Source organism: Aptenodytes forsteri, unplaced genomic scaffold (genome assembly GCF_000699145.1).
Source record: "Aptenodytes forsteri isolate BGI_AS27 unplaced genomic scaffold, ASM69914v1 Scaffold216, whole genome shotgun sequence".
Classification (NCBI taxonomy): domain Eukaryota; kingdom Metazoa; phylum Chordata; class Aves; order Sphenisciformes; family Spheniscidae; genus Aptenodytes; species Aptenodytes forsteri.
Window position 1 is genome coordinate 239,579 of NW_008796114.1, and position 14,071 is coordinate 253,649.

General features: G+C 38.9%; 1 protein-coding gene across 1 annotated transcript in view; it reads left to right on the forward strand.

The window, feature by feature from the left end:
- Positions 1-14,071, forward strand: part of STXBP5L (syntaxin binding protein 5 like) — a 216,841-nt gene that overhangs the window by 148,154 nt on the left and 54,616 nt on the right. The window contains 2 exon segments of the mRNA XM_009287153.1: positions 2,738-2,910; positions 11,486-11,611. Of these exon segments, the coding sequence (XP_009285428.1) occupies positions 2,738-2,910; positions 11,486-11,611 (299 nt within the window).

Below are 14,071 nucleotides of genomic sequence, written 5' to 3' on the forward strand. Positions count from 1 at the left end.
AATGCTGCTAAAATTACTACATTTCAGTGTTCTTACATTGTTCCATAGCAAGTGCACCTTGTCTTTTATTACCTATCATTTAATTTCTTTATTTTCATGTCTTTTACTTCTATGGCTGAATTGCATCAGAACTGGTAGTTTTCTGAAGTGTTATAATATGTGCAATTTAATAGTTTCTCAGATTTCATCTGTAATTAAGAAGCATTTATATGAGGAATTGTTCTCTGAAGAGTTACTTTAATATTATCTAATCTTGATGGCATAGTCACTGAGTTCCCCTGGGTTTTGTGCATCCGTGAGATGGGCCTCATCTCTTGGTTTTCACATTTTTGCTGCAAGCATTCAGGTCTTCACTCTTAAATGGCGGGGGTGGGTTTAATAAAAAGTATGGGAGTCTTTGTTGGAATATGTACCTGACTTTAGGCTGTCTGGCTTTGTCTATACTGAGACTGAGCTGGTCAGTCTCAGGATTTCTTTTCTGCCTGAGGCGAGCCCAAGTTCTAGCACTTAGTGTCCTCCCTTCTCTAGCAGCCAGCCTGAACTCACCTTGAGTTCAATCTATAAATCCCAGCATTTTAAGGACCCCATGTTGGTTTGACTGTCTGATGTCAGTCTTGTAATGTTATTGCTGTGGTAAATGGGAAGCATGGAGGCTACTCAAAGGTTTCTCCATGTAGCAGGGAAGTCTGCTGCTGAATATGCTTTACAGGCATAGACTGTGCCTGGGATTTCCTCAATAGAAGTAGTATTTGCATAATTCCATATCATATTCTGGAGGCAAGTAGTATGCATGAGACAAATTCTGCTTCATATCCAACCTTGGAGTCATTGCCGTGCAGTTATGTAAAAAGCATTTGCTGTTGTTGTTGTTGCTTTCTCCATCCTGTCACAAAAGGATATCTAGGTATCTATTAAATATGATCACTTTCTCAGTGATCAGTCTTTCCTCAGTGAAGCTCCTCTTCGAAGCTTTTGAGAAGAACCACAGAAAAAAAGTTTACACTAGTTTGAATGTAGAAAGGAGAATCAATGAACCTTGTGATGGGATCCTCCAAAAAGATCTTTACCGTGTGTCAAAATAAATTGGTACAACAGGTCTGTACCCCTTCCAAGGTCCAGTCAAAGCAGGGACCAAAACATAAAAAAAATTCACAGTCATGTTATTAGCCTAAATTTTTCCTTCTCTCTGCAAATGGACGGTAGCGAGAACTTAACAAAATTAATTTTAGTAGAAAAAGGAAGACACAAAGAAAAACATCCAAAGAAGAATGATGCACTTCTAACATGGCAAGCAGAAGAACATACACTTCAACAGTTACTCCAGTCCTGCGTGAAGATTAAACAGCATTATAAATTGTTTCGGTCAGCAGCAATTACTTCCAGAAGATTAGGTTTTCCTGAACTCAATATTTCACTCATTGGTCTTTGAAGGCAAATGTTGTCTGTAGGTTTCTTAGCTGATTCAGGCAAAAAATATCCATGCATTTTGCAAGGAGAAAACAAAAGTGAAATTTTGAGAAAAGACCCTTTCTCTTCCGATTGAGCAGAATCACTTTGTTCTGAAATCTTACGTGTTTTAACACAATGGTTGAGAAACAGGAGAGTCTTCAGTACTGATCTTTATCTCCCAATTCTCATAAAACTTAGGTATTTTCTTAATACTGTCATCTCCATTCTGGTACAGATGATGTCTCAGTGAGAGATCACTAACTAAGGCAGAGTTTGCAGTGTCTAAATCTGCAATTGCTTCTGATCACTTCAAGGTACCAGCACTGAAATTACTATTCAGCTAGTAATCCCAAGACCTTATCTCTTTGAGGGCTGTACCTTGTTTTTTATTCTTTTCAAAATAGGGATCTCCTTGGACAATTCATGAGGTAGAAAGAATTGCCCAATATCTACTGTAATTCTTTGAGATGATTACTTGCATAGATTTGAGCTCCCTCTCCAGTTTCCCCTGTGTTTTGGAGTCCTTCAGTTAAGGTTTCCTGAATTAGTGGAAAGAATTGAAGGGTGGTTGGTCCTGTTTGGTCTCCTTTTCCCTATTTAGAGAGCCCTGAAGGAAAGCAAAAGGTAACTGGTTTTAACTTTGCTTTCTAGAATCTGCCAAACTCATGCTCAGGCTAAGGAATACGGAACTCTTTGTGCCGTTATCTCTGATTTCCTGACCCCCGCCTATGGCCAAATGAAGTTTGTTCATCAGTACTACCCACACTGTCAGGCTTCTGCATACTGGCTAAAACCTGTCTTGTAGAGACTCTGTTGTACTAGCAATAAGGAGGCAGAGTTGATGATCATTCTTTTAATGAATTTGCTTAGGAAAAAGATAACAGACAATAGGCAGAAAATTTTCATAATATTTATCCTGAATGATGCCTTCTTATGCTGAAATATTATTTATTTGGGGATGATTGACTTCTCTTTTCATAATAAATGCTGGAAAGTTCTATTCTTGCCTTTCACTTACAATGAAAGGCTTGAATCAAAGTCAGCACTGGAAGAATATACCTATGTATTTCTCCATCAGCATAGGGTAGATGACTAGTTCCTATCTGATGTTGCTGTTAGGCTGTATAAATAACAAATGACAGTATTCTTTGCCTGCAAATGATAATGATAAATGTGGGGGTTTATTTAAAAAAAAAAAGGCTTACTGATATTTATTTGAAAGTAACAGAACTTTGAGCAGCTTTTTTTATTAAATTATAACTTAAATTTTTATTTATTTATATTTAAGTCATTAGAGGTACGACGACTTCAGTAAGTAGAAGATGTCATTACTCCTGAACCGGAAATAATTCCTCCATTTCCAGATGCCTCCTCCCAGCTTCCTTCTTTAAAGAGCCTTTCAGGCAGTACCAACACTGTAGCATGTGAAGGAACGATGAAGGATAGTATCCCATGTCTTAGGTAAGTCTACGCCATTGTTCAAAGATTTATCTTTCTAAAAAGCATTCCTATCTATTGTATTAACAATCAGTTAACTATCAAGAAAAAGAGGTTAATCTGTTTAATCTTCTTAATGTACACAACACAAAATGAGAAGAAACCAGAATATGGAACAAACAAAAGAATTAAGGCAAAATAATTAACAAGGGATTTTAAAAGGATACAAGTAAGTATGGAGAAGATAAACTGTTACAGTAAAGGTTTGACTGTAATTTTCCAGTATGATCTAGGAGTAAATCTTCATCTCATACCCACAGTTTTGAGTGGAATACAAGCACCACAGAATAAATTAATGGATTTCTGAGGAACTTTTTTTTTTTTGAGTTCACAGAGACTTCCATAAAGCAGACATGTGCAAAGCTTTCCCTCCTTGATTAATTAGTATAACACTAAAATCTTTCTTTGTAAAAGAAGTATATGTGTTCTGTGGTGTGTAAGGGATGGAAACTGTGTTCATACTCATGAAACAACCTTTAAAATATACAATTATGAAACAGTTGCACTGTGTGGAAGTGTATATATGATTAATCTTTAGAAAGAAGCAAATTGTTGTCTGCTAGAGTACACATTGCCACTGCTTGGAGTAGATTAATATGTTCTTACTAATAAGGCAGATAAATTATGGGTTTGAATAGTTTCAAAACAGAATTCTGTACAAAACTCCATAAACTGTAATTTCCCAGCAATGATAGTGCGCTGCTGATAACAATTGCTCTCGTTTTAGTGAACTCATTATTATTTCAGTCTAATTATTATTAAATATTTTAAACATCTCAATTATTTCAAAAGCAGTTTAAATGAACATTGCCTGACTTTGCAGATACTTTGGGCTGTTGAGCTCCTGAAAATAGCATTAGCATTTAAAAGCAATATCATTACATTGTACTTGCAAAATTAACAGTATTTTTTGGCATCCTGTTCATTTGTCCACCTCATTCAGTCAGGCAGTTGAACCTCAGACCTCAGTTAGTCATTAATATAAACCATGAAAATCAATAGCAGAGGCAGAGAGAAGTTATTAAAAATATGCCAATGTGAAATCTATTTATGCCATTGAAATCAGCAAGAATGCAATTGATTATTTCAGTGGCTAAGATTTTCCCTTAAGGGATTCTTATTTGATTTGGTCTGGGGAGGAGAGGAATTGTTGATCTTGGAGGCAGAAAAGCTGTAATGAACCAGTAGAGGTTCTGCTGGTTAGTTTTTAGGAGTTTGCTTAATTCCATATAATCTCACATTAAGCTGGCCAACTGATTTTTGTCCCATTTTACACAAAGTAAATGTAAACTTATTTTGACAGAGAAGTGATTTTTCAAAGTCAAAGTAATTATATTACTAGAACTGCTGGCATACTCCCTCTTACATTTATATAAAAGTATACTGTGTACACTCTCATCCTTTTTAATAGGGAAAAGCATATAAATATCCACACTTTTCCCCCAAACCCTAACCAGGTCCACATTCCTTTTCTGTCAAAAAACTTCTGTTCTAAGCAGAATTATGGTGATAAGGTGAAAGTACTGCTGGAAGCACAGAAAACCCAGTAGAGACCTGGATGATGCTGTTGATTTTATATGCAAGTCATTCAGGTGGGCAGCAGTACAGAATCTAAGATACAGTGATAATAACGTAAAGCTGCAGCCACCTACACATGGAGGGTGAGTGCACAAGTTGAACTATATTGATAGAATCATAGAATGGTTTGGGTTGGAAGGGACCTCCAAAGATCATCTAGTTCCAACCCCCCTGCCATGAGTAGAGGCACCTTCCACTAGACCAGGTTGCTCAAAGCCCCATCCAACCTGGCCTTGAATCTGATAATCCACATAAAATTTTATATACAGACTAGCTTTTAATCTTGGCCTCACTGTGTTTACTTTCATATCTGCTTCTCAACCTTGTTGTGGAAAATGGGTGGCAGTCCACACTACATCATTTTTGCTGGTCAGCAGTCAGGATGACTGAATGTGTTTGTGTCTGCGAATAGGTACTAGAAAGCAAGTGATTGAAGGGGCTGAAGTAATGAAAACTTGGCATTTTTCTGAAATCAGAAGTAAATGTTACCAAAAGAGGCAAGCAGCAGTGTGGAATAAATATTATTCTTACTTATTTCAGAAGATTTTATAATCAAATATGCAGCTATAATAACATAAGAAACTGATGTATTTGTGATTATCCAGATAAATATTTTTGATGTAAATACTGTCACCAAAAAGCTGTACCCAGAATGTAAGTCTTTGTTCCCAGACTTTTAGTATCATCCCAAAATTAGGTCAATCAAGGGTTTTGACAGTAGCTCCAAGTAGCTCCAAAATGTTAAAGAACTGTCTGTGATTATCTCATGAAGAGAACTAAAAACCAAAACTTGGCAACAACCAAATTCAGTGTAGCGTAACAAGAACATGTCAAGGAAATCACTGAAATATCTACATTCCTTCTGTGCGTACGCCTGCAGTCTGTTTAGGCTTATAGTATAAACACTTCAAAAAAAGCAATCCAAAACAAGGTGAAGAACTAAATATCAACATTACTGTTCAAGCAAGATGGTTAGTGAAACCAGGGAAATGGCTCAAACATCCTTAAAGAGGAAGGTGTTACAGGAACATGGGAATGACAAACCGAATCATGAAATCTGAAATTATTTTACTCCAGTTTTATGGTCTTTCACCAACTACAACTTATTCTACGCTTAGGAAAATCCCTGTGAAATAACATCCATCTTAGCAAAGAAGATCCTCAAATTTGCAGTGAAAAATAGAGAGAGAAAGGTGTTTACTTTTTTTGCTCAGGTAACAACAATCTGAGAGAAAACTTAGAAGGCACTTCAAGTTCTCTAATTTTTTCAGCATGTTGTTAAAAACACATTGGAAAAGTAATATCTTAATAAAAACGTGTATTAGTAGACCAGAATTAATTCTTCAGCCATTATCAGCCTGATGGTAGTTTGTTTAGAAGAAGAAAAGGATAAACGCATTGCCTCGACAGATATTTGTTGGAACTCACCATAGCAGTGTGCTTGACTCTTGTGTTCTTCCACATCATCAGTTATTCATTAAAAAATATGGATGGAAAGTACGTCTGCTCAGCTGAAAGGGCATTAGACTTAAGTCTAACTTCTTGGATTTCATTTACCTGTTTTATATTTTTTATAACATTTTTAAGGGCAGGAGCTGAAAACTGAAAATGGGGTGCAAGATGGAAACCCTGCCACTAGTATGCCTCTTAAAGGCTTAACCACAGACATAAGAAGTGGAAGGGCCCCATCACAAAAGATACTCTGGAGGACTATTTGTATAAAATATTCAGCTTCTGCTTGCTGTGAAGTTTGTTTGAAAAGAATACATCTTCATTGTATACAACTCTTGTTTGTAGTTTCAATTTTCCCCAGTCTGAAAAGACCCCTCTCCCTTAGCAGCTTGGGTTCACAGATGTTCGTCCCTTTGTTCTCACCCCAAATACTCCTGGGTAATCCAGGGCTTCATTAAGCTTATGGATAGTGTCACTTCAGAAATGCTCATGGATATGTATCTTATGAACAAAGGAAAGGGCAAAGCTTTAGTGCCAGCAGAACAGGTAAGAAAGTGCAAAACTTTGAGCAGAGGTTTGCTGTTAATAGAAAACAACAATACAAAGCTATCGCCAACTGTGGTGGTTGATCTTGGTTGGCTGCCAGGTGCCCACCCAGCTGCTCTGTCACTTGCCCTCCTCAACAGGACAAGGGGAAGAAAATAAGATGGAAAAGCTCATGGGTTGAGATGAAGACAGGGAGATCACTTAGCAATTACTGTCACAGGCAAAACAGACTCAACTTGGGGAAAAGTAATTTAATTTATTGCCAATTAAAATAAAGTTGGATGGTGAGGAACAAAAACAAAAATTAAAACACCTGTCCTCCACCCACCCTTCTTCCCAGCTTCACTCCTTCATTACCAACTCTTCCACCCTGAGCAGTGCAGGGGGGGATGGGGAATGGTGGTAGTGGTCAGTCCGTAACAGCTCCTCTCTGCTGCTCCTTCCTCCTCACACTTTTCCCTGCTCTGGTGTGGGGTCCCTCTCATGGGGTACGGTCCTTCAGGATAAACCTGCTCCAGTGTGGGCTCTCCACAAGCTGCAGTTCCTTCAGGAAATATCCACCTGCTCCACCATAGGGTCCTCCATAGGCTGCAGTGTGGATATCTGCTCCACCATGGTCCTCTCCATGGGCTGCAGAGAAATCTGTGCTCCCGCACCTGGAGCACCTCCTCTCCTCCTTCTTCTCTCACCTTGGTGCTTGCAGGGCTGTTTCTCACTTCTTTTTTTTCCGCACTCCTTACTCCCAGGCAGCATTTTCTGCCCTTTCTTAAATATGTTTTCCCAGAGGTGCCACCAGCTTGGCTGAGGGGCTCAGCTGTGTCCTGCCATGGGTCTGTGGCAGAGCCAGCTGGAACCAGCTAGAATGGGGCTGTGTCCAGCACAGGGCAGCTCCTGGCCTCTCCTCACAGAGGCCACCCCTGCAGCCCCCTGCTCCCCACTACCAAAACCTTGCCACACAACTTATGTACTTCTGCAGTCAGAGAGGGGAAAAGCTAGGAGCAGGTCAGGGTCATGAAGGGGAGAGGAGATGGTTATGTCTTGAAGATCCAAGTGAAGGTCTCATTCCTTATCCTGAAACGCTGCATATATTCTGCTGTGATATCCAGATATGTGATACCCAGATATGTGACCCCATATCCTCAGGTATAATAGGTGTACTCTGATAGGGCTATGGAGTTTGAGGAGGCTGCAGGACCTGAGAAAGTTGCAGGTGATTGTGAAAGGCATCACACATCTAACAATGAACTGCTTAGCTCTTTCACCAGCTGCACCAGCTGGTGCTTCACTTGTACCAGCTCCTGTTTCTGCTGCTTCCTCTCTTCAGGCTTGACACAACCATGTATTAGTTCCAACAAGGTGTCTTGTGCAACCCTGCTACACCATGTGCTTACTCTGGTTTGGTCAACCCGCACTTTGGAAAGTCTTATCTCACTACTGCCAGCACCACCTTTTGGCTCTCATCATTTTTTGGCATGCTAGAGTTGTAGTATGTTGCTGTATCTGTTGCAGTCTTTCACCAATCATGGATAATAAGGCTCCTTATGCAAGAAAATAAAAGTGGTTACTTTCTTGTCTCTAACCAGGCAGATAAAGTGCTGTTCGTCTCCACTATTTATATGTTGTGCTGTTCATCTCCACTATTTACACGTTGTCACAATGAGATTCCCTTCCAGTTTGGGTCAAGATTGTGTCTGTGTCCTTTTTCTCTTGCAACTGCAGCAACCCTGAGCAGGTGAGGGAGGAGTGGTAGTCCAGACCCCTGTCCTGGATGTCTGTTCTCACAGCTGGTCCTGGACAATCAAGAGGGAGGAAGAGGAGGATGGCAAAAAGCATCCCGCTTGCTGAAGTGTGCTGTCATGTCTTCCTATGACAAGATCTGAGCCGAGTGGCTGATAATTGCTCCAGATAAATGGATATGTAAGGTCTGAACAGTAGGACAGGCAAAAGAAATCAAATAGTTTGCCAAGCCACTGTTAAGGAAATGCATTTAGAAAGATAGATGAGGAATGCCTTTCTCATTAAATAGTAAATAAGGGAAAGGCTTGGCAAGGTTAGTGAACCCTCTACAATAAAAATATAAGCAGTACAGCATAAACTGTGTTACTGAAATGGTTAAACAATTCGAGACAGGGTGTGAATGTATTTTGAAAAGGTAGTTATCAAAGATGTTGTATCAGGTGCAGGTGCCCAGGTGTTGGGGGGGGCTGCAGGGCAGCCCCTGTGAGGAGAGGTCAGGGCTGCCCTGTGCCAGACACAGCTGGTTCCAGCCACAGCTCCAAGCCCCACCGCCGGGCATGGCTGAGCCCCTCAGCCAAGAGGGTGGTGCCTCTGGGAAAGCGTGTGCAAGAAAGGGCAAAACACTGCACAGCAGCTGTGAGAGAGAGAAGAGTGATAAAAAATGTGAGAAACAGCCCTGCAGACACCAAGATGAGAGAAGGAGGAAGGGGAGGAGGTGCTCCAGGCACCGGAGCAGAGATTCCCCTGCAGCCTGTGGAGAGGACCATGGTGATGAACGTTGTTCCCCTGCAGCCCATGGGAGCTCACATCAGAGCAGGCTCCTGGCAGGAGCTGCATCCCATGGAGAGGAGCCCACTCAGGAGCAGGTTTTCTGGCAGAAACTGTGGCCCATGAGGGACCCACACTGGAGCAGTCTGTTCCTGAAGGACTGTACCCCTTGGGAGGGACCCCACACTGGGGCAGGGGAAAAGCCTAAGGAAGGAGTGGCAGACACGAAGTGTTATGAACTGACCGCAACCACTCTTCCCCATCCCCACTGTGCTGCTTGGGGTGAGGGAGGGGGTGGAGGAGTCAGGAGTGAAACTGAGCCTGGAAAGAAGGGAGGGGTGGGGAGAGGGTGTTTTTCGTTTTGTCTTTTCAAAGACAAAGACTCACTCTCCTACTCTATTTTTAATTGGCAATAAATGAAATTAATTTTCCCCAGATTGAGTCTGTTTTGCCTGTGACAGTAATTGGTAAGCGATCTCCCTGTCCTATCTCAACCCACGAGCTTTTTCATTTTATTTTCTTCCCCTGTCCTGTTGAGGAGGGGGAGTGAGAGAGCGGCTGGGTGGGCACCTGGCAGCCAGCCGAGGTTAACCCACCACAGATATTAAGGTCTTATTAACAAAATAGGCATTATGCTTTAAGAACTTTTCCAAAAAGTATCTTCAAGTGCCTGTACTGCTAACACCGAGCTGGAGATTTTATCTCTTTGTGTCATAAGGTACATCCATGTTCAGTCTTTTCTCATGCTTTATATCAAACCATAAAAATGTGAGATGTATTGTGCAATCCTCCGTTCTTCATAACTTCTGTCAGAGTTAGAGCACTATTTGCTTTGTACATTGTCAGTTGTGCTACTGGAGTTATCTCATTCAGAAGTTTTGCCGTGTTGTCATTCAATGGTTATGTTTGACTTCATTTTACTTCAGTTTTCTGCATCTATCTTCAATTTTCCAAGATTTCCGGTAGCCCTATTTGCAACCAAGGCCTCCATCCCAACAGATGCAGCCAGTGTAGCTACAAAAAAACTGATAGCCCTGGTTATTGAATGATAAGTTTGAATATCCCCTCTTGAAAGAAGTGCTTATTTACTTGCTTCTGAATAGAAATTAGTTGGATTATTTCCAATCTGATCCATCATCTTTTCAGGTGTATGGGCCAGGGCTGCTTGGAAAGCTTGCTGAGTCACGTCATAGTCATGTTCAGCAGATAGTCTGCATCATCAGAGTCATCAAAGATCTCTTCTGTAAGATCCAGTACATAGGATAATATTGCTTAAGTTATTTATGATAGAGATATACGTATAGAGAAGCACTTACAGCAGAAAGAAATATTATGTGCCAAAAATTGCAGTTCTTCAGAATTGTCCATGTCTATATTAACTAGCTGCTCTCCTTCCTCTCCTGATTCTTAGTCTTTCTTCAGGTACTATTTTTCACAGGGATAGAAGATTATATGTGATAGACCATTCTATTATGACTGTGTGCAGAGGGCTGCAATATAAGCAGTCTCACCATTTACAGCTACAGTAAAAATGCTACCTACAGTGTGAATGTACTAATGAATAACATGAATTCCTCAAAGAATTGCTATTATTGCATAATATCTTCTTTCAGTGTATCATCAAGTTAAGTTCTACCAGTAAAGAACACACATAAAGAAGTCATACGGAAGTGTTCCGTTATTACACTCCCCCTTAACATGTACACCTTCACTACCTGCTTTGCAAGTCACTGAACTTGCCATAAAAGAATATGAAAAGGTGTTAATAATCATATCAGATTTTATGTAGGAAGCATTCATTCATTAAGACCAGATCACATGTTAGGTAATTATACTCCTAAGAAGAAAACAGGACTTGTTTGCACTGGATGGACAAATAGAATTGTCAAGTCCGTAAGTTTTGAATATACAATGGTGAGGACCACTACAGAAAGGTACAACTTCTCATCTTCTCTTTCCTCTTTGCATTGTTCTGTCGTGCTTTACTTCAGAGCAAGAAAGTTCCAAAAATACAGAAATGTCCTGTTTCAAAGTTTCAGAAGAAAGTATTTTAGGTTTTCCACTTAAGTTGATTCATGATGATTTTTAAGTGTGCATTATATAGTGTAAGAAAATATTCTGAAAAAGGAAGATCAAAGCAAAATGATTAAGCAAAAATTATTTTTATTAACCCCCACCTACATCTGCTCCAGAGTTTCTCTTGTGGGGAATGTTGAAGTTTTCAGATTTGTTTCTATAACAGAAATGAAAGTCAAAATCTGGAATTCCTCCAAAATATCCCTATTCTGATTGGAATGCCTGGTCTCAATGTATGGGTATATGCACAGTATGCTGGTACTGCTCTGGACTTATTAAGGGATTGTGCTTCACTAGTATTTTCTCAAGAGAAGCAGTTGTTATTCATGGCCCAGTCTGTTTGTTTGTTTGTTTGTTCTTATTTTGTACCTCTTCTTCTTAGCGTTAAGACTCGACCTGTGCGAATGCCTCCTGGATACCAAGCAGATCTTGTTATTCAGTTGGTGTGGGTGGATGGTGAGCCTCCACAGCAGATTACCAGTCTTGCTGTAAACTCTGCTTATGGACTGTAAGTAACTCAAAATTCAGGTTGCATTGATTTATTGTTTATTGCACTAAATCATGTATTTTCCAATTATACTTTGAAGTTTCCTGCAGACAATTAAAGTCAGAGTAAAAATAATCAAAAGGTGCTATAACCCAGATTCTTGGGGAAAAATTATTTGAACTCACATAAAGATTGTAATATGAGATGTTAAACTGACATTCTTGCCTATATTTTTACTATTCCTATTTAAAAGACTGAATCTTTTCATATTATTCTGTTCATCCTTTCAAATAAAATCTAACTACCTTTCAAATCTGTAATTTTTAAAGTTATTTTGAAAGGATCACCAAGGTGAAATACATTTCATAGACAATGGTGATGTGATTAAGTGTTAAATGTCATTTATCATGACATTGTATCTTAGTTGGAAATTGTCTTCTGAGAACAGCAATTCTATGTCTGTGCTAATCTCTGTTTGCAAGAGAACCAGTGACCTGAAATTGAAAATTGAATAAGGAACATTCAAATGCTAAATTCTGTATGGAAATGAAAGTGAGTGTATCTGTGTGTATTTTTTTCCTCAGGTTCAATTTATTTGCTAATTTTTAATGTTTTCTCTCACTGAGAGTCGCCCAGATACATTAAAATGGTTTTCCCTATAGGAGGTGTCACTCCAATAAAAACTATAGGCTGTAATGGGTGTTAGGTGTCTGACTCCTACTGATTTTCAGTGTCACTTGACTCTCTTCAGAGACTTTGGAAATTTTATGCAGAGACTTTACATTTGTGCAAAAATATTGTCATTTGGAGGCTGTTTTGTCAAGTCTTTGGCCTGAATTTCCAGGCAGTTTCCTATTCATGAACTCTACAAGTTTCTTTTGTTTTACCATAGCTAGATGCATTTGTCACTTGTGCAAACTGTTGGGTTTTGCCTGATTTGCTCCCTTGCAGGTCTCAGGCCTCAAGGCAGCATCTGACTTCAGGAATAATCACACCATTTTCTCACTTGTAAACTACTCTGACAGGTTGCAGTTCTCCTAGTACTCACAGTGGTTTCCTAAATGTACCTGCTTCAATCAAATGTTTTAAATTGTTTCCTTCTCTAGGAGCAGTAATAGTTTACAGGACAGCCTCCTTTAAAACACCATATACTAAGTACATGAGTGTTTCAGAAATAAATGTATGTATCCATAAAATAGCCCAATAACCTAAATTTAACTTTCCTACAAAAGCTACCCAAGAAAGGCCTATTTCTTTAAATTTCTTCTGCAGAGTCTCTTCTCTCTCCCTCTCTCTTGTCTCTCTCAACTTTTTCCTTGGGTCTATAACAAGGTACAATCCTATCTTTCATCAGAATTTTTGTTTAATACGTTAGATTTCTCCTGTTTATCTAGCCTCACATTGTGGAAAAACTGTGCCACTTCAGCATAAAGCTTGAGGATATCTCATTTTTGCCATGCTAGTTGTAGGGTTATTTGAGTCATCTTTTGCCTAATTTTTTTTTCCTATAATAATCAGTTTAACGAGGAGGAAGGCATAGGATAGTAAGTGTGTTCTGGAGTGTCTACTTCCAGCATTCTTTTAATTACTTTGATTTCTGTAACTGTATATTACAAATAATAGGAACTTAGTGTCCCTGATGTTACTGCAGCCATGAAACAGGACTAAAGCGAGATATAAAAAAAACTTTATCCCCAGCAAAGATAAAAGGCTTCAGACATTGTGAATTTTTTTTTAATGTACTTTGTTTACTTTTAACAGTACCAAGCTACAAATTAGAAGTATTAACACCTGTTTCATTTCTGTTGAAATGAATCATCAAAAACCTTCTTTATGTTATGAAAGTAGGAAAGAAAAATTTACAGAATGCTTCGATTACAGCTGAAGATCTACAAGGTTAAATACAAATAATAAATTTGTTTTAAAGTATGTTCTGTTGGACTGAAAGCAGTCTTTGAAAGTTTATTACCAGCTCATGTGATAAAAATTTTCAGCCAATCTACATATTAATTCTCAAGAAATGTCTGATGAGGATTTTATGACATTTCTATGAAAGATACCCACAGAATATAACATCTCCTAGCAACTAATTCTGTTCATCACTCAAAATTGGTAAATTCATTGTGCTTATTTTGTATTTGATTTTATAAAGACTTGGATGTTAGCAATTTATCTTAAGCCTTGTTAACAGTAATGTCTGTCTAGATTTTCTTATCATTCCTCAGAAGTGTTATAATATTAATAACACATTTCTGATTTTTCTTGGTAAAATAATTTTTCTAGGTATAAGAAATATTATATCCATGCTTATGTGTGAACTTAGGGAAGTTTAGAAAAATACAGACCAGGAAGTGATGATCCGTTTTGTGGATTTGCTGACCACAGAGTGTATGATCACTAGCTCTTCTTGTGACTCATGTTTTCCAAGATTAATAAATCTCAGGTTAATCATTTTCAAAATGTAGATGGCTATAATTTTTG